Raw genomic sequence first — 26,440 nt, 5'->3', positions numbered from 1 at the left:
TAGTTTATACCTACAGATGTATACCTTTATCATTACCACTTAGTTATTCCATTTACTTATTAATTACCATTGTATGTATATGTTATGCTTTTAAAATACAAAAAAATTGTATTCAACTATTCAGAATTTAGTGCTGTGAGTTTGATTCCCTGGATGAGAGAAATAATCAACCTAACAAACTTTACTCAATCAGAAAATGACTGATCTGTTATGAATTTGGTTTAGTAATTTCCCATTCAAAATGCCAGTGATGCTCCGTAATGTATTATTAACTATTTACTATATCAATAATTCATTAATTAATCCTAATAATAAGTAAGGAAATCTCATCAGGATAATATATTTCTCCCTACAATGCTATACAGTAGAAACTAATGACAATGCAGGACTATTTACAGGTCATGTAAATTATTATAAAGTTCTGAAATGTCCCTTTTAAATCTCACCTTCTCCTGCAGGTGCATGTTCTGTCTTAAATGCTCCTTAACCTCTTCATCTGTATCTTTCTAAACAAACAGGAGGATAAAAATGGCAAATGAACCCTCCTGAAGTCTGCAGACACTAAACAAACAATCACTGACATGATTCTATCAAGCCCCACTTTCTTACCAAACCATATCGCGTCTTGGCCAACGAAATAAGTTCCTGGTCTCCAGGCGTGCACATGTTCAGGCCAATGGGCAACATCTTCTTTAGAGCAGCCACAATGAGTGAGGTCTGGATGGAGTAAAATTCACCACGCCGTTTCTTGTGCTTTCTTTCCTGGTCCTGTCCTCCTGCCTGATCAGAGAAACCAGTTAACATATGCAGTCATGCAGAGAAAGTTACATATTTTTACTTTAACTACAGTCATGAAGAGAAGTTACAAAAAACATACAAAACCATTGTTTTGTGTAACACCTTGGATATGGTTGGAGCATTCACATCGTCTGCAATCCCAGCCGTTGACTTTTGCCAACTCTAAGCGATAGATGTTTTGTTTGTTTAGGATTTAAAAATCATGTTTGCACAATGCGCTTTAATGACATTTAAAAATAGTAATATTTGATTGTTCTCTTTTTCAAGAATGCTCCATGGTACACTGAAATATCAGGAACATTGTTCCATATAGCAGGTAATGTTTCTAGGGATATGCTATACTGTAATATTGTCAAATAGTAAACTTTGCTGCATATCCAACTGCCAAAATACTGTTGTTTTACCCTGTTCAATCATTTGTTATTAAATAAGAAATCTAAGAAAAAGCTGCTAAGGAACACCTCATGCCAGAATGTCTTTATTAGCAAAGCTAGAGGTCATGTAAGGTGATTTTCAGTATTAGCCATGTTCCTAGATTGAGGTATTTACACCAATAAGGCATAACATTATGACCACCTAATATTGTGTTGGTTTTTGCAGCCTGCAACTGTGAAGCACTGTGCATTCTGACACCTTCCTATCAGAACCAGCATTAACTTCTTCAGCAGTTTGAGCTACAGTAGCTCGTCTGTTGGATCGGACCACATGGGCCAGCCTTCGCTCCCCACATGCACCAATGAGCCTTGGCTGCCCATGACCCCGTCACTGGTTTACACCCCACAAGAGCTGCAGTTTTGGAGATGCTTTGACCCAGTCGTCTAGCCATCACAACTTGCTCAGATCCTTACGCTTACTCATTTTTCCTGCTTCTAACACATCAACTTTGAGACTAAAACGTTCACTTGCTGCCTAATTTATCCCACCCACTAACAGGTGCCGTGATGAAGAGATAATCAGTGTTATTCACTTCACCTGTCAGTGGTCATAATGTTATGCCTAGTCAGTGTATGTCAGTGAATTGATCTTCTAATTTGCCCATTGGCTTAAACCCACTATAGTACATATGATCAAATGATTCAGAAAATGTACAGATATTTGTAGGCATAAAAAGCAAGGCTTTTAAATAAGCCAAATAATGAATATGTGTTGTTTAAAGGAAAGTAAATGCAAAGTAGCATGGTAAGAATGCCTCTGTCCCAACTTATTTAGAAAATCCCAATTTTATTAGAATTGTACAGATTGCTCAAACTTTGTAATTGAAATTTGGAGGTTGGTATTATTTGTATTAATATTTTTTTCTTCTTTTAATACAACTTATAAATTATACCCTATTTCACTTTTAATACTGTAGCATTTCTTGAACCATTAAACAGAGCATACTATTAGTACAAGGTGCAGCTTGTGTTCTTAATGTTTGATTTACTGATAAGACTTTTAAATGCTGAGTGCAGATTGCAGTTGCATACAGACACGATATGTGATGTGCATTCTTCTCTTTATACATCCAGTTCATTGTCTCTAAAACTCCTTACTGTACATTAGGGATGTAACGATGCATCACAAGACAGTTAAAAATCGGTGCACATGTGCCACGATTCGAATCGGTTATTCATTTAAGATTAATTGATATTCACTTTAAACAGCAGAGGGCACTGGTGCTATTCACCTCGCCTGGTTGACTGGACTTCACAAAGTTGCCAGGTAGGGGATTTTCCAGCCAAATTTATTTATGTGAGGATACTTTCTTTATTTGTATTATTGATTTATTTGTATAATGTTTCAGTTTTTTTCAGTTACAATAGGCATTATTTGGCATAGTTTGTACCTACCTCAGAAATAAAAGGGCATTCATTATTTAGATAAAGAAAAGATAAGTACAAATACAGTATTTTATTTTATTTTTGTTTAAGAGAAAAAAAAAAGGGAAAAAATCATATCGTGAACCCAGTATCGTGAATCATATCGCATCGTGGGTAGAGTGTATCGTTACATCCCTACTATACATCTCTTTTCTCAAAAATATGAATACAGTCTGACAATCAAATTGACACACTTTACACACAGTGATCAATCCAAGACAATACAAAGACTAACAGATCATGCCTTAAAATACTACAACCGACAAGACACATAAGACACAGTAACAACCTTTCTTAACATTGTAATGTTTCACTTTTAATTACATGAATCTGATAAGAAACAGAGAAGTAATAGCTTGCACTGATCTGGCAAAATTTGAGACCACTTACAGTTATGTTTCCCTCTTTTGAAGTCTATGTACAAAAGCACAAAGATGGCACAGTTGGCTCAAAATGTCAAAACTTGAATCTAAGTCTGTTGTTTAGCTAACTAGCTCCTTATGCAATATTTAAACATCTTAATGACATGACAAATTTGATGACAAATAAAAAACCAGTAAATAATGATCAATGTCAATGGAAGTCAGTTATTAAACACAGTAGTATGAACACAGTAAATAATCCACCTCCTTCCCAAACACCACCACTGTCTGACACAGAACACAATGATACACATGCACTCTCACTGTACCTTTGGCAGAAATGACTGGGTGATTCAGAGGGATAGTGAGAAGGGGAGAGATGAGAAATAGCAAAAAGCAGAATTAGTGAACACATCCTTGCACAGGAAGATTGAACACTATGACCTTATTGGCATCATTATTTAATTCAGCAAGAAAAAAACACTGTGGTGTCTCCTGAACAGACTGAATTACAGCACAGTGAAACTCAGTTCTAGTGTTGTTTGTCTGTTTATTAGGATTTTAACGTCAAGGTTATATCGAACACAGTCTTGGACAATTTAGTACTGTATCTCCAATTTACCTAACTTGCATGTCTTTGGACTGTGGGAGGAAACCGGAGCACCCATGGTAACCCACCCAGACACGGACAGAACATGCAAACTCCACACAGAAAGGACCCGGAGCGTCCCACCTGGGGATCGAACCCAGGACCTTCTTGCTGTGAGACGACAGTACTACCCACTTAGCCACCGTGCCACCCCAGTTCTAGCGTTGAGATTTTCTTTTGGAAATAAAGATTCATTATATGTTTTTTCCTGTGTGTTAGAAGATGTGTCGACATTATTTACATGTGTATCATACCCATTGGGTCAAAACACATGGTAAACATGTCAGAATGGAATACAGAATTAAAAGTTTGCATAATATTTAAAAAACTCCAGTTGTCAGAATGTATGTTGGCTTACAATTTAAAGAAAGATCAAACAGCTGGAACATGCTAAAACTATCAAGTCATAAAAGCACTGGAGATTTTAAAATCAGTGTTAGAGGTGCAGAATGAATGTTAGGTTTGTTGTTCAGGATTATGTGTTTATTTTATTTGTTATGAGATTTGAGAGCAGTTATTGCAGTGTGAGCATGCATATGTCTAATAAAGGCATAAACCATGAATTTGTACCTTCTGTTCAATTAACTTATGCTGTTCCTAAAGTAAATCATACTGACTTCCTATTTCCAACTAAGTTACCGTGTCTGAGTTCTGTCGTAGCCCTAACATTTGGTAAAACGTTCGTAAAACCCTCAGCACACATCAGCTTCTGCTCACATACCTTCGACATCTTGGTTTTGCTGTCCCCAGTGAGGAAGGAGAGGTTATTGATTTCATTCTGCACCACAAAGTTTTGTTCCTCTCTTTTGAAATTCTGCAGAGGAAAATAAAGTTAAGGTTAGTAATAACTTTAAAAGGATCTAAGTTAACCAACACTTCAAAGGTTTTAAGCTTTCTCTTGAATCGACTAAATGTCTTAAGAAATATATGAAAGGTTTTGGTTTAAAGGAGGATCGGATTGAAGTTCTTCCACCTTCTTCCATTGCTCCGTGGTCCAGTTCCGATGATCACATGCCCATTGTTGGTGCTTTTGGTGGTGGACAGGGGTCAGCATGGGCACCCTGACTGGTCTGTGGCTATGCAGCCCCATACGCAACAAACTGTGATGCACTGTGTATTCTGACACCTTTCTATCAGAACCAGCATTAACTTCTTAAGCAATTTGAGCTACAGTAGCTCGTCTGTTGGATCGGACCACACGGGTCAGCCTTCGCTCCCTATGTGCATCAATGAGCCTTGGCTGCCCATGACCCTGTCGCCGGTTTACCACTGTTCCTTCCTTAGACCACTTTTGATAGACACTGACCACTGCAGACCGGGAACACCCCACAAGAGCTGCTCTGGAGCTGGAGTTAGATGCTCTGACCCAGTCATCTAGCCATCACAATTTGGCCCTTGTCAAACTTGCTCAAATTCTTATGCTTGCCAATTTTTCCTGCTTCTAACACTTTGAGAATAAAATGTTCACTTGCTGCCTAATATATCCCACCTACTAACAGGTGCCGTGATGAAGAAATAATCAATGTTATTCACTTCACCTGTCAGTGGTCATAATGTTATTCCTAGTCGGTGTATTTTTTTTTTTACAGACGTCAATCATACATGTAATTTCCCTAAAGACTAACGTACAAATGTGGCTATACTCATGGACCTTTTGATCAGTTTATTACATGGATGGACTTACACAAGTCTATGTGATATGTAAAGTTTTCTCATCTTCAACTACCTATCGATTAATGGAAGCAGACTCTCTTAAAACTAGATCTTATTTAGGTGGTGGAACATGCTTAGTACATCAGTGACACTTGGGTGTGTATATTTTTGCAAGATTTAAAAAAATCCAAGTAAACCCAGATTCCTTATATTTTTGGATTTCTTTTAAAAAAGACTACAGAAAAAGGTCAGTGGTACCCACTGTGACACGGTGGGTATCAAGAAGTGTACCACTGGCTCATCAAACTTTGATTGCACCATCAGGGGCTAGTCTGCTCCATTAGTCTGAAATGGAGAAAGCTGACCCATCTGTGCAGCCAACCATCGCAATGCAAGGGTGGCTAGTGATATGTCTGGAGGTAAAGAATTTGGAAAGCTTACATGTGACTTGCACCAAAGTATAAAGATCTCTGCTACCATCCTGAAGAGCTCATTGGAATCGGCATCTGGCTCCTTCAGCCATCGTGACCTGAAATAAAAGCACAGAAAAGCGGATTAGACTATTGCCAATCAAACGTTTTGGTCTTACATCTCACCTTTACATAGTTGTATGTAGACATAATTGCCACAAATACACTATATGGCCCAAACTGTTGTTATTAAAAAAATATTATAACAGCCTACACATTGTCCATTTTATTAGCTCCATTTACCATACAATTACTACAATTACTGAATGTAGTCATCTGTTTTTCTGCATGCTTTGTTAGCCCCCTTTCAAGCTGTTCTTCAATGGTCATGACTCTCCCAGGACCACTACAGAGGTATTATTTGGGTGGTGGATCATTCTCAGCACTGCAGTGACACTGACATGGTGGTGGTGTGTTAGTGAGTGGACATGGTATTTAAACATACCAGCACAACACACACTAACACACCACCACCATGTCAATGCCACTGCAGTGCTGAGAATTATCCACCACCTAAATAATACCTGCTCTGTGGGGGTCCTGTGTGGGTCCTGACCATTCAAGAATAGAGTGAAAGCAGGCTAAAAAAGTATGTAGAGAAACAGATGGACTACAGTCAGTAATTGCAGAACTACAAAGTGCTTCTACGTATATGGTAAGTGGAGCTGATAAAATAGACAATATGTGTATAAACAAAGAGGTGGTTTAAATGTTATGGCTGATCGGTGTATATTTTATTGATATTACATAGACAGTAGTAGTATTCAATACCTGATGGTACAAGAATATTTTTATCAGTTACCAACAATCAGTGGTTTGCTTGGTTCTCAATGAAATATCAGGAGATATCAGAGTAGTGTACACATTACTGTAAGAGTGCTACCTGTTGTTATCCACATAGCGAATAAGCATGGGATAAAAGGCATATAGGTCTCTGCACAACACTGCAAACTCATCCAGGATCAGCAGCTCTGCCTCTTGAGTGTCGCCCTTGCAGTCAGCTTTCAGAAGCTCTTCCTCTGAAACAACCTTCACTGTCTTCTTCTTTAACTTTTCCAGAGTGGGCAGGAAGTGTGTCTTTAAAAGGTCCTTTCTTGCCTTGCTGATGATAGGCTGGGCATACACTGTTAAAAAATACAGTCAATCTTTACAGTAGCTACTTTTCAGTATGCATTCCACCATTCATATACATTTCCTCTCAGCAGTTTGGGAAGTATTCTTTAATGGGTCACCTGGGTCTATAAGACCCTGTGGTTTACACTTCATTGTCATGAATTCCAAGATACTTTAAGGTAATAGATCAGGGCAAGGATATAAAACAATATCTGTGGTTTTAAGTGTTTTTAGGAGCGCAGCGACAAAATTAGACATCCAGGCAAGAATGTTTAGGGCCTTGGTCCAGGTGGCAAGGAAGAATCTAATGTTCACTCTAATTGTGTATAGGACATTATAGGCTTTAACCTTGGGGTTTAGGGAAGGCCTTTATTAGTTCCAGCTTTTTTATTGTCTATAAAGACATGAAGAAAAGCCTGGTGTCAAAAAAACTCCAGCCTTGACCCTCAATTGAGGCTTTCTTGACCAAAATCAGTGTCCAGCCATACAAATGCTATTTTGACTGAATGGGCTCAAATTCTCACAAGTCTTGTGAGAAGTCTTCTCAGAAGTGTGGCTGTTGTTAAAGCTAAAATATCACATAGAGGTCACTATTTTAATTCCATTTGTTTTTCTAATAGGATGTCCAAGCTCATGACCAGGTGTCCAAATACTTGTGGCCATAAAGTGGGTTTATATAGAAAGAAATACCCAAAACACAATTATGGAAATTAGAAAGATATATTTTTTAAGTCAGTAAATCTTAAAATCTATAATTTTATTGCACACATCGCTGTTCGCAGTGTAGAGTCATATGACCATTAGCAACAGTGATATCAAAGATGTAAACTATTTACAGAGAAGTAAATATCAGGAAAACCCACACCCCATAGAAGCCTCTCTAGGATATCAAATCAGATTTTAGACTGAGACAATTCAAAACAAGTCTATACATTTTGACTTTTAACTTACCAGCTATCCTCTTCATCCATGAGGCCTCATCAATGCCCAGATTGTTGTTCAGGATTTTAAGGATGTTCCCCAGGATGATGCTCAGGTGTTCAGAGGTAACCGTGGTGCTACACACAGTCGTTAAGCTCTTGGCCTGGTTCTCTGTGCCACGCTCCCACCAGTAGGATAAGTAGTTACACAGCATGGGAAGTACCACCTCAATAACATGAGGCATTTCTGTGTAGCGAGCGCCTGACTCAGACATGTCATTGATGTCCTTCATCAGGCAGTCCAGATGTGACACTTCTGGACACATCTCTTCTACCATGCTGGGCATGCCCAAGACTTAACAAAGGAGAAAAGTAAAAAAAAAAATGAAATAGGTCAATGGACAATGATCTGTAAAAAAATACCATATTATAATATGAAATGAACAATGAATGTACAGAAATGAACATTAAATGTATTTATAACAGTAAATTCTTAAAATATTGGTATTACAGTACATGGGTAAAATTGAAAGAAAGATGTCTGTTGACATAAAAACGGGTAAAACTGTTAAATGATAAAAAGAACATTTTATAACTGCAATTTTTAGGTCTCAAGAAAAGTGAAACAAAAATATGTATATATATTTTTTCTATTTTATTTATGCATTTTCTCCTATTTCTTTCCCAATTTAGCATAGTCAATTTGTCTTCCGCTGCTGGGGGTTCCCTGATTGCAGTCGAGGTGGGTATATTGCTGCTCACGCCTCCTCCAACCCACACGCAGCCCTCGAACTGAGTTCAAAATCTCGGCGCTGGTGTGCTAGCGGAATGTCCGGCTGCGCCACCAGGGCGCTGAAAATATATACACATTTGAATAAAGTAAATTCAAGTCAGATGTGCTGTGAATACAAAGCAAAAACTCGTTCTAAAGATGTACTAAACAGATCAAACAGTTAAATCAAGAAAAGGACCACATCTAAACAGCTGAACATCTTTTTGGTAAGAATCCTGACACTTACTTGCCCGTTCTCGTGCTGTCTTGGAGTTAAAGACAGAGTAAGGGTTGTGTATGTTGAGGTGAGGCTCCAAAAAAGCCACAGGCATCGCTCCTGCCAGGGTGGCCAAACACTCACCTAGAGCTGGAAGTTGTCTACAGTAAAACAAACCACACACAGACAGAGAGAGAAAGAGGATGATTGCTTACGTTTATTTCTAGTCCTTACCTGTTTTTTATCAGTGTATTATTTTTTACTCATTTCAACCAAAAATGCTAGCCTGGTTAATAGTGAGGAAGAGCTTTTTATTTGCATGAATGTTTACTAATTTTGTCTAGCTTTAATTCATGACCTGGAATGCTGATTCATCTGACCACAGTACACGTTTCCACTGTGTGAGGGTCCATCCTAGATGCCTCAGAGCCCACAGAAGTCGACGCCGCTTCTGGACATGATTAACATGAGGCTTCTTTTTTGCACAGTAAAGTTTTAAGTGGCATTTGTGCATGTGACTTCGTATTCTAGTGCCTGACAAAGGTTTGCCAAAGTAATCCCTCACCCATGTGGTTATATCAGCTATTGTTGAGTGACGGTTATTGATGCAGTGCCGTCTGATAGATCGAAGATCACGGGCGTTCAGCTTAAGCTTGCGTCCTTGGCCTTTACACACTAAAATTACTCCCGATTCCTTGAATCATTTAATGATATTATGCACTGTAGAGGGAGAAATATGCAAATCCCTTCCAATCTTTTTTTAAGGTACATTGTTTTTTAACATTTCAATAATTTTCCTGAAATGCAGGAACGGAGGTATATTAACAAATGAAATGAAGTTGAGCAAAAAAATAACAAAACAAAACATGAAATATCTTGGGTTCACACTGTCTGCACTCAAATAAAAGTCAAAGTAAATGTAAGGAACACTGCATTTTTATTTTATTTGCATTTTCCATGCTGTCCCAACTTTTTCTGATTTGGGGTTGTATAAATGTCTAACATCATTAAGCATCAAGCAAATGTAAATTATAGATTTTAATCTCTTATCATTCAGTGTTTTGTGTATTGTAGCATTAAAATGGTTAATAAATCTTTACATGACTTGAAAAAAAACAGCTTGTGAAGAGCACTCAGGTGGTTACCAAGTCCTGGCTAAGCACTCTACAGATCAAATTAGATGTGTCTGAGGATGGAGATCTCACTGTCACTGCAACAGCAACTTCTGGTTAAAGAGCCAGCACGGGCAGCAGAGCAATACCATGTTGACTAGGTAAGCTGTGTGCTAATTCATTTCTCAGCAGATCAACTTTTCAGCTTTACAAAATGCCAGACTGTCACACAAAAGTCACACTTTTCTGTACAATGTGTTTAAGAACTTTTACCTTTCAACATATATGTTCTTTCCAGTTCCCAAAGAGTACAGGCTATTCAGGATTCGGTAACATGACAGCTGGACATCATCCACTAGAACAGAAAGCAAAAAGCAAGACCTAAATAATTATAGATACGTTCAGTTATTATTATTACTTTCAATAAAAATAGCAATTATCGCACGCAGGTCGAGTTTAAAAGTACACATTTTTCAGTGAAGGGCTTCGAGTTTAAAAAAATTTAAGTTAAGGGGATGTCGAGTTACAAGGTACCACTGTACTACTTAGTTGCAATAACTGACCAGTGTATGTTATAGTTCTGTTGTTTAATAATTGTTGTTTAGTGTAATGGTGGCTTATTACAGATCTACTAGTCAGAAAACCTTTACTTGCATCTTACAGACATTTGCACCTATTTTACTTCTTCCAAGAGGAAGTGTACTATTTTTTTTCTTACACTCAAAGACCTTTCATCCTTTTTAATCATTTTCTAGGACTTAAAGTAAATAAGTTCTCATCCGGTCTGAAATGACTCTAGTTTATCATCATGGAATAACACAAGTTTACGACCTATCTGAAAGTGGGGAAAGAAATCCAAAGAGCAATTCGGGAATTTGGACCAGCCAAAATGAAAAAAGAAGCTAATATACTGTAGATGGCAGAATTATGTGCCACCCCTGCCATCTCCCACCTTTCTAAATCAAAGTTCTAAATCAATCAATGTTTCTAAAACCTAAATCAAACCACGTATCAGTCAGGAAACTTTAAACAGTCCCTCAGAGACATTTACAGATGTTAATGCCTCACACGGGGCACCAGATAAATATGTAGTAGAATGATGTTATTCTAACAAGATTTTCTTACTTCACAAAAGAATTAGGAAATCAATTTTTATGTATTACTTAATAGCTAATAACGACAATGATTATAGAAATATGTAGATAATGACAACAAAATACTGGTTCATTATAGCTGCTTTTCATTTGTTTTAGTTCTTTGGACTGGTTCACCAACATTATAGCAATTTACATGCAAAAGTTATGTCTGCCAGTGCTAAGTCTGTCCTCATAGGAGTCTCCCTCACTGAGGAAATCTAACTGAGAGTCATCGACCATATTATTGTCTCAGCGAGGGGTCCCAAATCTATGTGCCCAAATGTAATGTACTTAGTTAGCCCAATCAGTTATATGGTTTGGGATTAGGGCCATATCCAAATAACAACTGATAGTGTTATATTTTTTCTTATTAGAAAGTATCTGCAATTTGACAAGTGTCATCTCACATCAGTGATTACAACTGCAACTTATCTCCACAAACCCAGTACCAGTCACACAGTTCTTTGACCCATTCTCACAGCTATGAGTGACCACAGGGTGGTGTAACCCATTGAGTCTCTTAAAATGAGTCTCTCAAAACTTGAGACACCCTGTTGTGTCAAAACTGGACACCCTGTTAATGTGGCACTGGACTTAGTATTCACCATTGAGATAAACTCAAAATTGTATGGCTTGAGAACAATAACTTTCAGTATTAAGAACTCCTAGGTGATCAAATCAAAGGGGCAGATCTTCAAAGTGGAAGGTTGAGGACTTATACCACTGACTGAGGCATATCTGTTCACAGTATTCACCTGTTGAAAGCACTCAGCGTGGGCTTTGACCTCAGTTCTGTCCAAATTGGAATCTCTGGAAAAGCTTGTATGGAAATTGAGGCTGAGCTGTGCAGATCGAGGGACAATCAAAGGCACCCAAAATGAGGTGAACTGAAAAAGGAAACTGGGTGTACAGTTGATGGACACTGAACAAACGGGATAGATTTATTGTTGTTGGAGAATAATTGAATATGAGAAGAAATAGTGAAGCACTAGTAATACACTAATATAACAAGTAGGTATAATTTATAGCAATAGTGCCTTATGAATAAAGGTTTTTTGAAGAGCAGTTAAATTTACTAGCAGTAAATTGAAGTGAACTTATTGACCTATTAAGAATATTAAGTATTAAGAATAAAAATCAATGTAGCAATGTCAGTCGCACATTATATTGCTCAAGCTGATTTATTAACTTGGCCAGCAGAGGGAGACCAAGAATGACTACTTTTATTCCTCCTCAGAGGAGCAATTTTCAAGCTGACCACACAAGGTGGTAGTTAAACCACACAGGGGGTGTCACGAAAAAGCTTTAATTAATAATGCCATTACAAAGCCCACCCCTTAAGGGTCGTTCAGTGCACCATGGGACAAAAACAAACACGTACCTTACACTGCAGAAGCGGGCACAAATATATATTTTAACACTTGCTATTACAAGTTGGCACACCCAAGCTTAAAAAGTAAAATACATGCTCTTCAAGATCCACAACAACAATAGTACTTGATCAGTTTTCCATTTTATCTCAGCACTGTCTTTTCCATCATTACAATAATTTATACCCCATGTAGCAGGATTCTCACAACAGCATTAATTCACCACATCATTCAAATTGGGGTGTTTTATAGACAGTTAACTACAGTATGAAGCCCAAACCCAAGTTCTGGAATTTAGCAGGACAGTGGTAGATTTTGGACAATGTATCATCAATTTTTGGGAAGTGTGTAAATACGCTAATGCTTGCAACTAATTACGACACCTTTTCTAATCATCGTGTAGCAGCATGCTTAAACACATAGAAGCGCATAGAATCACAGCCGCGTTAATATCAACACACTTTTATACACAGTAATTTAATTCAGAGCAAAGCAGAAGAGTCCGGTTGCAGTTCATTTAGCACAGCTTAGTTTTATGGTTTTACAGAATTTTAGCACAGCTGGAACATGTAACGCAACTCACACTTAAATCCTGAGTTTTAGCGTGTGAAACAGAATCACCAGGTTTGATTTTAACTTCTCACACATGGATGGCGCCTAATAAATATGTAGCTTTATGATGTTATTTTGACAAGATCGTCTTATTCCTCATTAGAATTAGGGAATCAATTTATTCACGAGGTGATTCGACTACAGGCCTCTCCCTGCAAAGACTTCATCAGCCGACTGGTACACGCGCCACGTGTTCACGGTGGAGGGTTGGTTTCGATACCTTTTTATTCGCTTCCACTATTAATCAATAGCATACGCTTCAATCAGGCTCTTAACCACCTTGTTCTACCCACCATTCATTCCACTATAGAAAAGCATATGTTATTTTCCAGTAATAGTGTACCTACAGATTTATACTTCTATCATTACCACTTAGTTATGCCATTTACTTATTAACTGTCATTGCATGTGTTATGTTTTTGTTAGATCAATAATTATTATAACGATTCAAAATTTAGCGCTTGTGAGTTTGATTACATGGGTAAGAGAAATAGTCCACCAACAAACTTTACCTCAACAGAAAGTGACTGGTATGTTATGAATTTGGTTTTCCTGGTAATTTCACCTTAAAAATGCCAGTGGTGCCCGATATTTGATTATTTGCTATTAATTATATAATTAAGTAATTAGTTACTAACCCCTCTTTTCCACAACACCCTATTGGGACATGGTTTAACAAGTTTGGTGAAAAGAAACTTCATTGGTCTACACAAAACCCAAAGCTTCAACCCAGCTAAACACCTTTGTAATGAATAGGACAGTCATCTTTAAGTCAGGTCTTTTTATCCAGCAAAAGTACCTAACCCTACAAATGCTGTTTTGACTAAATGAGGACAAGTACCTATAGACACAGTCTAGAAAACTTAAACTCACTTTCAAGTTCTGAAAGTTTCCGAATAAGATATTCAACAGGCTTATGGTCGTGTCCAACTGCATTTGGCCAAATTGTGTTCACAACTAAAGCATAAAACCTTTGAGGAGAGCTTCACTCACATAGAAGGTCCACTCCAAACTGATGCTCAGTGATGTGCTCAAACAGGGCAGTAAGTATGGGCAGCAGAGCCACAGTGGTGTAGTTGATGTTCTGTGATACACCCTTCATCTGGCTACGTGAGTGAGTAAACTTCCCAAGCTTCAGGTTCTCTAATGTCTTCTCCAAATCATCTGCTGCATTCTCAAAGAATGTTCTCAATGCTGACTTCACCAGCTCGGAGCCAGACTTCATCACTGTTCTGGAGGAAATAAGTAAATGTTTGGTAAGACAGGACCTCATATGTACAGCACTGGCTATGACCTTGATTAGCTTGATGATAACTGTGTAGCTAATTATTAACTAACAGCAGTGAAACTTTTTACCCACTTTTGATATTAAATAAATAAAAAGTTGGGACAGAGGCACATTTGCCATTGTGTTACATCACCTTTTTTATTACACCATTTATCATTTGGTAATTAAGGATAATAACAGTTACAGTTTTCCAAGTGGTATTGTTAAATGTGGCCTGGCATAGTATGGCTAAAAAGACCAGGTAAACTACCCAGGTAAAGGTAAATGTTTCTTATATGGCAGCATGTGTCTCTCAAAAATTCCACTGTTTTATGTTAGTGGTACCTTCATATATATGTAAGTTAGCCATGCTGTGGGCACTGATGCACCCCCATACTATGACATATGATGAATTAAGAACCTTTCACTAATAACAGTCTGGATGGTCTTTTTCATCTTGGCACAGTAAACTCAACGGTTGTCCATTTTTCCCCAGATAAAAGCTAATGACCTACATTATTTACATCAACTAGGCATAAAATTATGACCACTGACAGGTAAAGTGAATAACACTGATTATCTCTTCATCACGGCACCTGTTAGTAGGTGGGATATATAAGGCAGCAAGTGAACATTTTATCCTCAAAGTTGATGTGTTAGAAGCAGGAAAAATTGGCAAGCGTAAGAATTTGAGCGAGTTTGACGAGGACCAAATCGTGATGGCTAGTCAACTGGGTCAGAGCATCTTCAAACCTGCAGCTCTTGTGGGGTGTTCCCGGTCTGAAGTGGTCAGTATCTATCAAAAGTGGTCCAAGGTGATAAACCGGCGACAGGGTCATGGGCGGCCAAGGTTCATTGATGCACCGGCGGAGCGAAGGCTGGCCCATGTGGTCCGATTCAACAGACAAGCTACTGTAGCTCAAATTGCTGAAGTTAATGCTGGTTCTGATAGAAAGGTGTCAGAATACACAGTGCATCGTTGTTTGTCGCATATGGGGCTGCATAGCTGCAGACCAGTCAGTTAGGAAGATGGTCATAATGTTATGTCTGATCTTGCATTGTGAAAAAATAATTGACAATTCTCTCACAAAGTTTGGAACAAGTGCCAAGACTCTATTAACTAACAAACCATATAATTGGTATGAACATGTGTTTCTACTCCAAATTAGTGTGCTGGCACACAAATGCAATCCGGGTTTGAATAATCCAATTTATACTCATGCATACAAAATGACATACCTGGTATCAAGTGTGTGTGCAAGGATGTGAAGACAGCTAACCATAGTGGCCGAGTCACTTCCTAAAAAAAGATTCACAATCTAATTCACTATAAGAATGATAATATAAAAGGACAAACAATATAAAATAAAATAAAATAGCATAACACACAAGTTAGAAAAAGGGCAGTACAGCTCTTACCAAATAATGAGATTCTGTGTCTAACAAGAGCAGCCAGCTTACAGAAAAGGCTGAATAAAGAAGTGAGGGGTGAGTAAGAAAGAACAGACAGAGATTCATTAGAAATACTGCATTAGGCTCAATTAGAAAAAGTAAAGTGAGAAAGTGAGTAAGGAACTGATTCAGAGAGATCATTATGACATAACTAATTTGAAGTATATTATGATATCTATATGATATTAAATGTTAGGTAATCACTATGACCTTTAATCTTTCAATACTGTCATGTACCAGGTATACAGTGTCTATAGAAAATGTTAAAACCCCTCATGAACTCGCAATTTCAGTCGCATTTCTTATTACACTGCTTTAGATATGCTGGATATTTAGATGTTAACCATGTATCTAATAAGTTAGTTACTATTTATTGTCATTATTCTTAGCTTTACATTGCAAGCAGTTACTGCTTTCAGCATACACATTACTTAACCTTATTCCATAAAAATATTGGTACAGCAGAAAAATATATTAAAAGCCTGTATTTGACTTGTATTTAATTGAAAACAGTACAAGAAAAAATATAATGTTTACATTTTTAGAATTTAGCAGACGCTCTTATCCAGAGCGACTTACAGAAGTGCTTCTATAGTAGACATTACCTTACGTACTCTAGTTTAAGTAACAGTCCGAGAATATAAATCTGTTAAAACCCTGTTAGAACCAAAGTGTTTTTTTTAATAAATAAGAGCATAAGTAAGTACATGTCAGCTTAAGTGCTTAGTAAAGAGATGGCTTTTTAATAGTCTTTTGAAGACAGTGAGAGACTCAGATGTTCGGACAGACAAGAGAAGTTCGTTCCACCACTTGGGTGCAAGTACAGAGAAGAGCCTTGATGTTTGTCTTCCTCGAGTTCTGGGTGGAGGATCAAGTCAAGTGAGACTAGTGGCTCAAAGGTTGTGTGGTTTTATTAGACCTCAAAGGTAGCTTGGGGCTGGTCTATTTTTGGCTTTGTAGGTGAGCATAAGTGTTTTAAACTGAATGCGTGCAGCTACAGGAAGCCAGTGAAGAGAACGCAGCAGTGGGGTGATGTGGCAGTGTTTAGGTTGGTTAAAAACCAGATGGGCAGCTGCATTTTGAATAAGTTGCAAGGGTTTAATAGTGGACATAGGAGCACCTGCCAGGAGGGGGTTGCAGTAGTCCAACCGTAAGATTACTAGACAAGAATCTGAGTGGCTTCCATGGAGAGAAATGACAGAATCTTCCTGATGTTGTAGAGGAGGAACCGACATGCTCTCGTCATGTTGGCTACATGAGGTCAGCTGGTTATCCAGGATGACACCAAGGCTTCTTACATTATCAGACGGTCTGATCTGAGAGTCATCAAGAGAGATGACTAGGTCCTGGGTTGGAGATAGATCTCCAGGAATAGGTAACAGCTCAGTCTTGCTGGGATTGAGTTTTAGATCATGAGCTGACATCTATTGTAAGATATCTCGCAGGCAAGCTGAGATGCGAGCTGAGACTTGTGTGTCTGAAGGAGGACATGACAGAATGAGCTGAGCATCATCTGTATATGAGTGGTAAGTGAAGCCATGATAGGCTATGATCTTACCAAGAGAGTGGGTGTATATAGAGAGTAGAAGTGGGCCAAGCACAGAGCCCTGAGGAAACCAGTTGAGAGTGCATGGAGGGGATATAGATCGACACCTGATAGTATATGACACCTGGTAGGAATTTTTTATGTTTTAATTATGTACTTTATTGTGTTTGTATTTTTATGCTCTTTATTAAATTTAATGACTTAGCAAATAAGAATGGCTCAGCATTCTAAAATCTCTGTTTCATATATTATACAGTACACCAAGTATGCTCAACTAGAGACTGGTCTGAACTGCAGGAATTGAACCTACTCTTTTGGAATTAGGTTTGTACATCAGGCATTTAAAAGGTCTTAGCAGTGCTTTGCATTTACCTGGTGACCATCTCTTTCTCTTTGTTGGAAGCATAACCACTGCTGCTCAGGTTTTTGCTGGGAGAGGAGAGGAAGTAGAGAGAGTGGTTTTTGAAGTATTGGTCTATGAGAGGTAAAAGCACCTACAGAAAAAGAATGCACAAACAACACCAGTGTTATTTAGCAAAGGCTAGCTAAATCAGAGATTACATTCAAATTCACAAACAGGGCTGTTTTACAACTGCTAGTTATAAAGCAGGGAGACCAGATGTGGCGGGTGGTGGTGGTGGGTTGTTTTGGTCTCTACACACCTTTGCAAAGAACTTGATCTCTTGCTCATGAGGAGACCGGTCATTTTTTCCACAGCTAGCCATAGCCTCTAAAATGGGAAAATTAACACATTCACTTAACCAGCACTTTGTTCGGTACACCTATCTGGTACATTCATTCATTGATTATTTTATAAGCTGCTCATACCTGACTGATAAATTGTGTGACTTGCTAAACAATTGCTCACTGTAGTCTATGAGTAGCTCTTACATTTTGTTCCTACTTTGTTCCCATACCTCATTTTTCAATTGTAAGAGACCCCCATATGACCCTGACTGAACAGGTGATGTTTCTCAGCACTGCAGTGACACATAACATAGTAATGACTGGTATAGGTGTAAGAGGTGCAGCAATGTTGTTGAAGAATTTAAATAATGTTTAAAGACTACACTACAAAGAACACATACCCTGTTAGCGCCGGTTAAAGGTGTACTGTTAGACTAGCGCTATTTTTCAAGCTATTGTAAGCTACCTTTTATCATCAGACACCACATTCGTCTCCAAACAATGAAAGTGAGGTGTTTAAAAATCCCAATGACACAAACTGCACCTAAAAACATTACTGTACACTTTACACATTACAATCACATCAGTGGTTAGGTGCTCAACCAAAAACATAATTTACTGATGGCATTAAAAAGTTGGTACAACACTGGGAAAAATGCATCGGAAGGTGACTATGTGGAAATTTTAGAAATTCTTAATAATAAAAAAATGTTTAAAAAAGTGTGTTCGACGAAGAATCTACGGTGGCCAAGAAGTGCAAAACAAATTAACATTTTAGAAAACAAAATTTACAACAAAAACAAATTTACAAGAGGTGAAACACTTTTACCAATGCCGAAACAATTTTACAAACGGCCGATCAGACGGAAAGGGTAGGTACATTACACAGGATGTGCTTATTGCTTACCTGTTGTCAATCAAACTGTTTCGCGGGGGTAAAGTGAATGGAGTTTGTGATGGTAACGCTAAACAATGTTTTGTCCATTTTGTGGAAATCATTTTATCCAGTTGACCCGCTTTTGTTTTTCTTGTGGGAAGTTCTTAGATTTTTTAAAAATGCAGATGTTTAGACGTGGCCTGTGCATCTCTATCTACCGCCCGCTCTTCTAAACATCTAAAGTATTCCCACAAGAAAAACAAAAGCGGCCCAACTGGCTGAAATAATTAACACAAAATGGACAAAACATTATTTAGTAGGGACGGGACATTTGATACCGAGGCTTCGAAGCTTGTTTCACTTTTGTAACACTCGCTGAGTCGACTCAGTGTATCGGAGCTTGTATTAAACCAGCAGGAATGTGCGGGACTGATTCAAAGCTTTGGTGCTTTTATCTCACTGCTTATTTAAGACAGTCAAACCCCTGATCACACTCTGAGTCTCAGAGAATTGTACACGACAACTTTTACCGCAATGCTTTATTAAAGTAAAGATAATTATTTGCAGATGAAAACAAATATCTGGTGATCTATTAAGCCTGCAATACATTCTTAAAGCAACCAGGTGTCACTCTGCTCTAATGTCCACTTTCAATGCTTCAAATCATTTTCAGCACAATCAGGAAAAAGCTTCAGAAGCTTTAATGAGGCTTCATCTGCCCATCACTATTGTTTAGCATTACTGTCACAAACTCCATTCACTTTACCCCCGCAAAACAGTTTGATTGACAACAGGTAAGCAAGCACTTCCTGTGTACTGTACCTACCCTTTCCGTCTGATCGGCCGTTTGTAAATTTGTTTCGGCATTGGTAAAAGTTTTTTTTTTTTTTTTTTTTTTTTTAAATGGTAATTTGTTTTGCACTTCTCAGCCACCGTAAGAATCACATTTGGCACAGTACAGCAACCACACCAGAGTCACAAACAAACTGGAGTTAGGTTAGTAGAGCTAGACTTCCTCAACTAGCATTAATTTTATTGCCATTCAGATTCAAGAGCTTAATAATTAAAGACTTAATTACAACTCTATTTTTAATGTCATTTTTTATACAGTAGATGAAGAAATGATTGCTATCAAAAAAGACTGAAGTCTAATGGCACAGGCTGCACAGAAAAAAAGGACTGAACTGCTGGTTTTTACATACCCAGATGTGCAATGAACTCCTGTGCAAAGTCCACATATTTCAGCAGCTTCTTCAGGAACTTATAAGCAAACCTTTTTTCCATTGAGGACGAGTCCTGCTCCATGTCTTTAAATCCTCTGAAAAAGAACAAAAATGTAAACAAAACTTTAACAAATTACATTTTATATAAACACTTTATATACACACTTACTCATACCCACACACTCACCGGGTAATGACATAACCATTGATCTGCAGGAAGCGAAACAAGTCTTGGGCTTTCTCGCGGTCTCTGGCTTTCTCTTTCGCTGTAAGAGTATCATATGGCACCAGCAAGGGATGTGTTCCTCCACCTCGATTAACAAAATTTATCAACTCAATTACTATTCTTATGGGTTATTAAATGAATATTTGACAGTTATGACAATAATCAATAATGTTTTTTCTAATAGTAATTACATACACTGATCAACCATAACATTAAAACCACCTCCTTGTTTCTACACTCACTGTTCATTTTATCAGCTCCACTTACCATATAGGAGCACTTTGTAGTTCTACAATTACTGACTGTAGTCCATCTGTTTCTCTGCATGCTTTGTTAGCCCCCTTTCATGCTGTTCTTCAATGGTCAGGACTCTCCCAGGACCACTACAGAGTAGGTATTATTTGGGTGGTGGATCATTCTCAGCACTGCAGTGACACTGACATGGTGGTGGTGTGTTAGTGTGTGTTGTGCTGGATGGAATGCTGGAGTTTTTAAACACCTCACTGTCCCTGCTGGACTGAGAATAGTCCACCAAACAAAAATATATCCAGCCAACAGCGCCCCGTGGGCAGCATCCTCTGTCCACTGATGAAGATCTCAAAGATGACCAACTCAAACAGCAGCAATAGATGAGCGATCGTCTCCGACTTTACATCTACAAGGTGGACCAACTAGGTAGGAGTGTCTAATAGAGTGGACAGTGAGTGGACACGGTATATAAAAACTCCAGGAGTGCTGCTGTGTCTGATCCACTCATACCGGCACAACACACGCTAACACACCACCACCATGTCAGTGTCACTGCAGTGCTGAGAATCATCCACCACCTAAATAATACCTGCTCTGTGGTGGTCCTGTGGGGATCCTGACTATTGCAGAACAGCATGAAAGGGGGTTAACAAAGCATGCAGGGAAACAGATGGACTACAGTCAGTAATTGTAGAACTACAAAGTGCTTCTATATGGTAAGTGGAGCTAATAAAACAGACAGTGAGTGTAGAAAAAAGGAGGTGGTTTTAATGTTATGGCTGATCGGTGTATACTGTATATTTTACGGCTTAGACGCCTTGTGCTAACTGTGATATATAAAATTAGATAAAATCATAATAAGATATTTATACAGCAGCAATTTCCCTTGCTTATTTGATATTTCATTTAAAAAAAAAAACGCTTTATCCTGGTCAGGGTCACAGCAGCAAGAATGACTGGGCACAAGGCAGGTATTCCCAGGACAGGGTGCCAATACATCACAGCCCTGAGGATTAATTAAACCCAGCATTAGTGAGTGTAAAAAGCTGTTATGCCACTCGATCACCTGGTTATTTGTTGTGTAAACCTTAGTAACCTGAAGGTCACCAGGAATTACATTATAAGATTAATACAAGTCAAACATGCACAGGTTAAGTGACCTAACATACATTTCCTAAGCACTGCCAAACCAGGATGATTATGTCTATATCCATGGAACATGGAAGCTGATTTAATTTAAAATTGGTTAGCTGGGTGACTGGATGTGCTAGGTGTGTTGGTCTGTATGCATGTGAGGAAAAACCTTTGGCTCCTAGGTCAGTCTTCTTTTTCCTGGCCCAAATGGTGTGGTAGTTTTCAGCCACCACGTCTACCATTGCCTGGGCAAAAAGTCAAACAGTAATTTAATGCACTAAAACATGTTTTAGCATAAGAATGTCCAATCTTATCCATAAAACAACAGTGTATCTGCAGGTTTTCGTAACAATCATGAAATGTGTAAAGCTTATGCACTAGCCCTTAATGGAGAAGGTCAAACAGCAAGGCTTTAGTCACTTAAAATGATCTAGCCTCTAATATGTGGCTCAAACAAAATAGCCGTAACAGATACAGACAGCAGCTAGACGGGCTGCAAGTGATCTGGAGCCATGCCGACTGCAGTGCATCCCACAGCTGCTGAAGAGCACGTCGAGGAGGATCCATAGAGCGAACTCGACAAGCAAGGTGGTCCCACACATGCTCAACTGAGTTCAGGTCCGTGGAAGGTGGCAGGGTAGTACTTGGAAGTCTTGCTCATACTCATCCAACCAATGTCAGACATTTCAATGTCTTGCTGAAGGATCCCATTTGCCCCAGGGAGGACATTCAGCATGTATGGGTGTACATGATCTGCAAGGATGGATTCATACCCAAATCAGTTGAGAGTGCCTTCCACATGAATGAATGCCACGAAAACTTTCCCCAGACCATAATGCTGCCACCACCAGATTGTGTTCTTCCAGCAATGGTTGCAGAGTGTTTGTTTCTCGCCTGGCACGCCAATGTCTCTCCATACGATGAAGCAGAAAACGTGACTCATCGAAGAAGGCAACCCTTTGCCAATCAATCATTGAAGGTCCATTTGTGATACTGCCCTAAAAATTAAAGCCTTTTCTGCCCATACAACTGCCCAGTGACCATCCGTCTGCTTCAGGGCCCTATACGCTGCAGGATTCGCTGAACTGTCATTTTAGACACACGTCTGGTAGCCCCCTGGTTCATTTTGGCAGTAAGCTGCTGGCGCACCTTCATAGTGGACGTTCACCTCTCACATCAATGACAACATCACTGTTTACAAACTGGGCAGGTTCAGAAATACTGCAACCCTTGGCCCGAAAGTCACTAATCATCCTTTTTTACAACTCCCCTTTTACCCATGACAACAACAAGGGATATGTGCCCAGACAGCCTATCAAACACCTTATATACCCACACATAAGCTACACACTGTCATTTTCGAAATAATTTTTATGGTCATAATAATGTGACTCAACAGTGTATAACATTAAAAATAGTTCAGTATTAAAAATACTGGAAAATGTTTAATCTGTATAATAATGTTTGCATATAAGAATGAAAATACAACATTAAATGTATTCATAATCAAAAGTCATGGTGTTAAGTCAGTGAAAACTACCTGCAATTCTCGAGACAGCAACACATTGCTCATGTCTACTGGACTTGGGTTGAATCCACTGCCCTGTACAAGTACAACACAAATAGAACAAGCATTACTATTGGTAAATCCACTCCCATCATTATCACTTATTTAATAAATCAGGTTTATTTTAGATTTGTAAGGATAGTAGATGTTGCAGTTTTGCAAGTCTGTGATTACCATTCTCCTATTCATGATGAAGAGTGACTGTAGTCCATCTGTTTCTCTACATACCTTTTTAACCTGCTTTCACCCTGTTCTTCAATGGTCAGGACCCCCACAGGACCACCACAGAGCAGGTATTTTTTAGGTGGTTTGATCATTCTCAGCACTGCAGTGACACTGACATGGTGGTGGTGTGTTAGTGTGTTTTGTGCTGGTATGAGTGAATCAGACACAGCAGCACTGATGGAGTTTTTAAATAGACACTCCTACCTAGTTGGTTCACCTTGTAGATGTAAAGTCAGAGACGATCGTTCATCTATTGCTGCTGTTTGAGTTGGTCATCTTCTAGACCTTCATCAGTGGTCACAGGACGCTGCCCACAGGGTGCTGTTGGCTGGATATTTTTGGTTGGTGAACTATTCTCAGTCCAGCAGTGACAATGAGGTGTTTAAAAACTCCATCAGCATTGCTGTGTCTTATCCACCCACCACCTTAATAACACCTGCTCTGTAGTGGTCCTGTGGGGGTCCTGACCATTGAAGAACAGCATGAAAGGGGGCTAACAAAGCATGCAAAGTAACAGGTGGACTACAGTCAGTAATTGTAGACCATGCTTCTTTATGGTAAGTGGAGCTGATAAAATGGACAGGAGTGCAGAAACAAGGAGGGGGTTTTAATGTTATGGCTGTGGGCACTGATGTACCCCATAACATGACAGATATTGGCTTTTGCATTTTTTAGTGATAACAGTCCAGATGGTTCTTTACATTTTTGACATAGAGAAGTTACATTTTCTGTAAAAACAAGCTGAAACATGGATTTATCTCACCACAACACATATTTCCACGGTATTTAGTCCCATCTGATGAGATTGGACTCAGAGAACTCTACTGCATTGTAGATGTCTTTCTTTTTGCATTGTAGAGTTCCAGGTTGCACTTATATTTCTTTGGATTCTCCAAATATTATGTTTAGTAGAAGGTATTTTTCAATGTTGCATTAGGGAATTGTTGGTAATTGTTGTTTTTATTTACTGAAAAGTAACTGCATTTTCCAAATTGTGCCAACTTTTTTTTGGAATGTTTGTTTTTAGACTATGACAAAGGCTAAAAAAGAAATAGCAGGACTTTTAAATTTATAGTCGTGGGTAGTTGAAGAAAAAAATTACAGGCTATGAGTGGGTACCCACAAGCTGATTTAACATTTAAAATCATCATATTACAGAAATCCTGAATTTGAAAAGTTAATCAGCTAAAGGAAAACAAAACACTGGGGTATAACCAAAAAGGATTCAAACTCAGAATACATATTATAATATTAAACAGTGCCTATTATTTAAATAGTTAAAAATAGTAAAAAGAAAAAGTATAACAGCCATAATTTGTCTATTTTATTTATAAATTTTCTCCCAATTTTTAGTGTGGTCAATTTGTCTTCCGCTGCTGGGGGACCCCTGATTGCAGACGAGGTTGGTATATTGCTGCTCACGCCTCCTCCGACCCGCGTGCAGCGCTTAGCGGAACCCTGAGGCGCCTCTCTATCTGCTAATCAGGGTACTAGCACAGCGTTTGAAGACCCCACCCACATAGTCCGGTGATCCCGCCCAAGCAGAAATGTGTCTGCTACAGGCATTGCCAGTTATGCCCATTAGATGGTGCCCAGCGCTGGTGTGCTAGCGCCACCAGATATGACAATACTGCGCAATCAGTATTACTGTCACTACATAACATGCAGATAGTCAGGCTGATCAAAACCAGTCAACATTTACCTGGGAGGTCTGTGAGATTTTACGCATCTTCTCAGTCTCCCTTTGCTGAAACATGGCCTCTCCATCTTTGGTCCTGTCAACGTTCCAACCCATTGCAAGCATACTCTTTAAACTCTCCTTCACCGGACAACGGTAAACATCCTTTTCCTACAAAGTAACCCAACACAATGCTGACAAACATAGTGGACATTAACAGCACTATATTCTACCATGAGAGCTGAATGTTGCCTCCTACCTTCTCTGTTAGTGACTTGTAGGATCTTAGCATGGGATGTGTTTTAGATTTTTCATCAATGGTATCTCCATATTTCCATCCCAGAACAACCTGCAATGCAGATGCACAGTTGTGCAGGTAAATAAAAGCAGGGGAAAACATAGCATCTGGCTGTGATGTTATAAGTAAACAACTTGTCAAATACTGAACATGTTACAATTTTTTAAATATAACATTACCCCTTATACCCCCAAAATACTTACTTTAACCTACAGCCTACAGGCTTTTCTTAAGCCTCAGCTTATATAATCACAATAATCTGCTGGTTGTTACAATACAAAGATAGAATTGTGTGGCGGTAGATGCTTTCATGAATAAGAAGCAATTCTGAAATGATTCTCCACAGTTTACTCAAACTGATAACCGTTTACTGTGGTTATATGGAGTCCCAAACCAAGTCAACACCAGAACATTAATAAATTAGAAAGTCATGATGCAATAAGTTTAAAGGTATAAATCACATTGTAGTCCACAACCCACATTATCTCTGACCAAGCATCAATAACAGGAATAAGAACAATAAAGCTCAAGGGCTTCAGCAGTAGGTTGCTGTAATTCCTACCTTCTCAGCAGACCATTTATCATGGGAATGTTCGGCATATTTGTGAGTGACATGCTCCAGCTTCTCCGGGAGAGAGATGCTATAAAAAGGAAAATGATTTTTTTTATTATGAATAAAACTTGTTGAAGTTTGGGGGTTGGGGGGCAAAAGTGACCAACATTTCTATTGTTTTCCATGCCCATAAATATTTAGATAGAGTATATACAATGATAATGGGTAGAGAATTCAGAACTGTGTATGTCCTATACAGCTCTAAGACAACCACCCCCCAATACTGTTACACACAAACTGGCATGATTGTTGTTGCTGCTGCTTTCAGGTACTTCTGCAACTCTCTCTTTTGGTCTGTGAAATCGTGCTGAGAAACTGTCCAGAGACTTGTGGCTGAACAAATGATCCAAGTGTA

At 38.7% G+C, this 26,440-nt stretch overlaps 1 protein-coding gene across 1 annotated transcript in view; it reads right to left on the bottom strand.

The window, feature by feature from the left end:
- The window catches only part of LOC134325658 (ryanodine receptor 3), a 235,154-nt gene that overhangs the window by 53,784 nt on the left and 154,930 nt on the right, over window positions 1–26,440 (bottom strand). The window contains exons 52-72 of the mRNA XM_063007904.1: window positions 26,035–26,113; window positions 25,434–25,523; window positions 25,185–25,345; window positions 23,245–23,302; window positions 21,874–21,949; window positions 20,283–20,406; window positions 20,075–20,190; window positions 19,695–19,707; window positions 17,971–18,025; window positions 17,681–17,802; window positions 15,730–15,779; window positions 15,550–15,610; window positions 14,037–14,275; window positions 10,199–10,280; window positions 8,844–8,974; window positions 7,856–8,179; window positions 6,675–6,915; window positions 5,763–5,850; window positions 4,390–4,482; window positions 610–780; window positions 447–506 (exon numbers count right to left, since the gene is read on the bottom strand). Of these exons, the coding sequence (XP_062863974.1) occupies window positions 447–506; window positions 610–780; window positions 4,390–4,482; window positions 5,763–5,850; window positions 6,675–6,915; window positions 7,856–8,179; window positions 8,844–8,974; window positions 10,199–10,280; window positions 14,037–14,275; window positions 15,550–15,610; window positions 15,730–15,779; window positions 17,681–17,802; window positions 17,971–18,025; window positions 19,695–19,707; window positions 20,075–20,190; window positions 20,283–20,406; window positions 21,874–21,949; window positions 23,245–23,302; window positions 25,185–25,345; window positions 25,434–25,523; window positions 26,035–26,113 (2,434 nt within the window). The remainder of the gene's footprint in view (window positions 1–446; window positions 507–609; window positions 781–4,389; window positions 4,483–5,762; window positions 5,851–6,674; window positions 6,916–7,855; window positions 8,180–8,843; window positions 8,975–10,198; window positions 10,281–14,036; window positions 14,276–15,549; window positions 15,611–15,729; window positions 15,780–17,680; window positions 17,803–17,970; window positions 18,026–19,694; window positions 19,708–20,074; window positions 20,191–20,282; window positions 20,407–21,873; window positions 21,950–23,244; window positions 23,303–25,184; window positions 25,346–25,433; window positions 25,524–26,034; window positions 26,114–26,440) is intronic.

The sequence above is a fragment of the Trichomycterus rosablanca genome, chromosome 13 (genome assembly GCF_030014385.1).
Source record: "Trichomycterus rosablanca isolate fTriRos1 chromosome 13, fTriRos1.hap1, whole genome shotgun sequence".
NCBI classification, from domain to species: Eukaryota; Metazoa; Chordata; class Actinopteri; order Siluriformes; family Trichomycteridae; genus Trichomycterus; species Trichomycterus rosablanca.
Note: the sequence above shows the minus strand (reverse complement) of the source record. Positions and strands in the feature narration are given on the sequence as shown.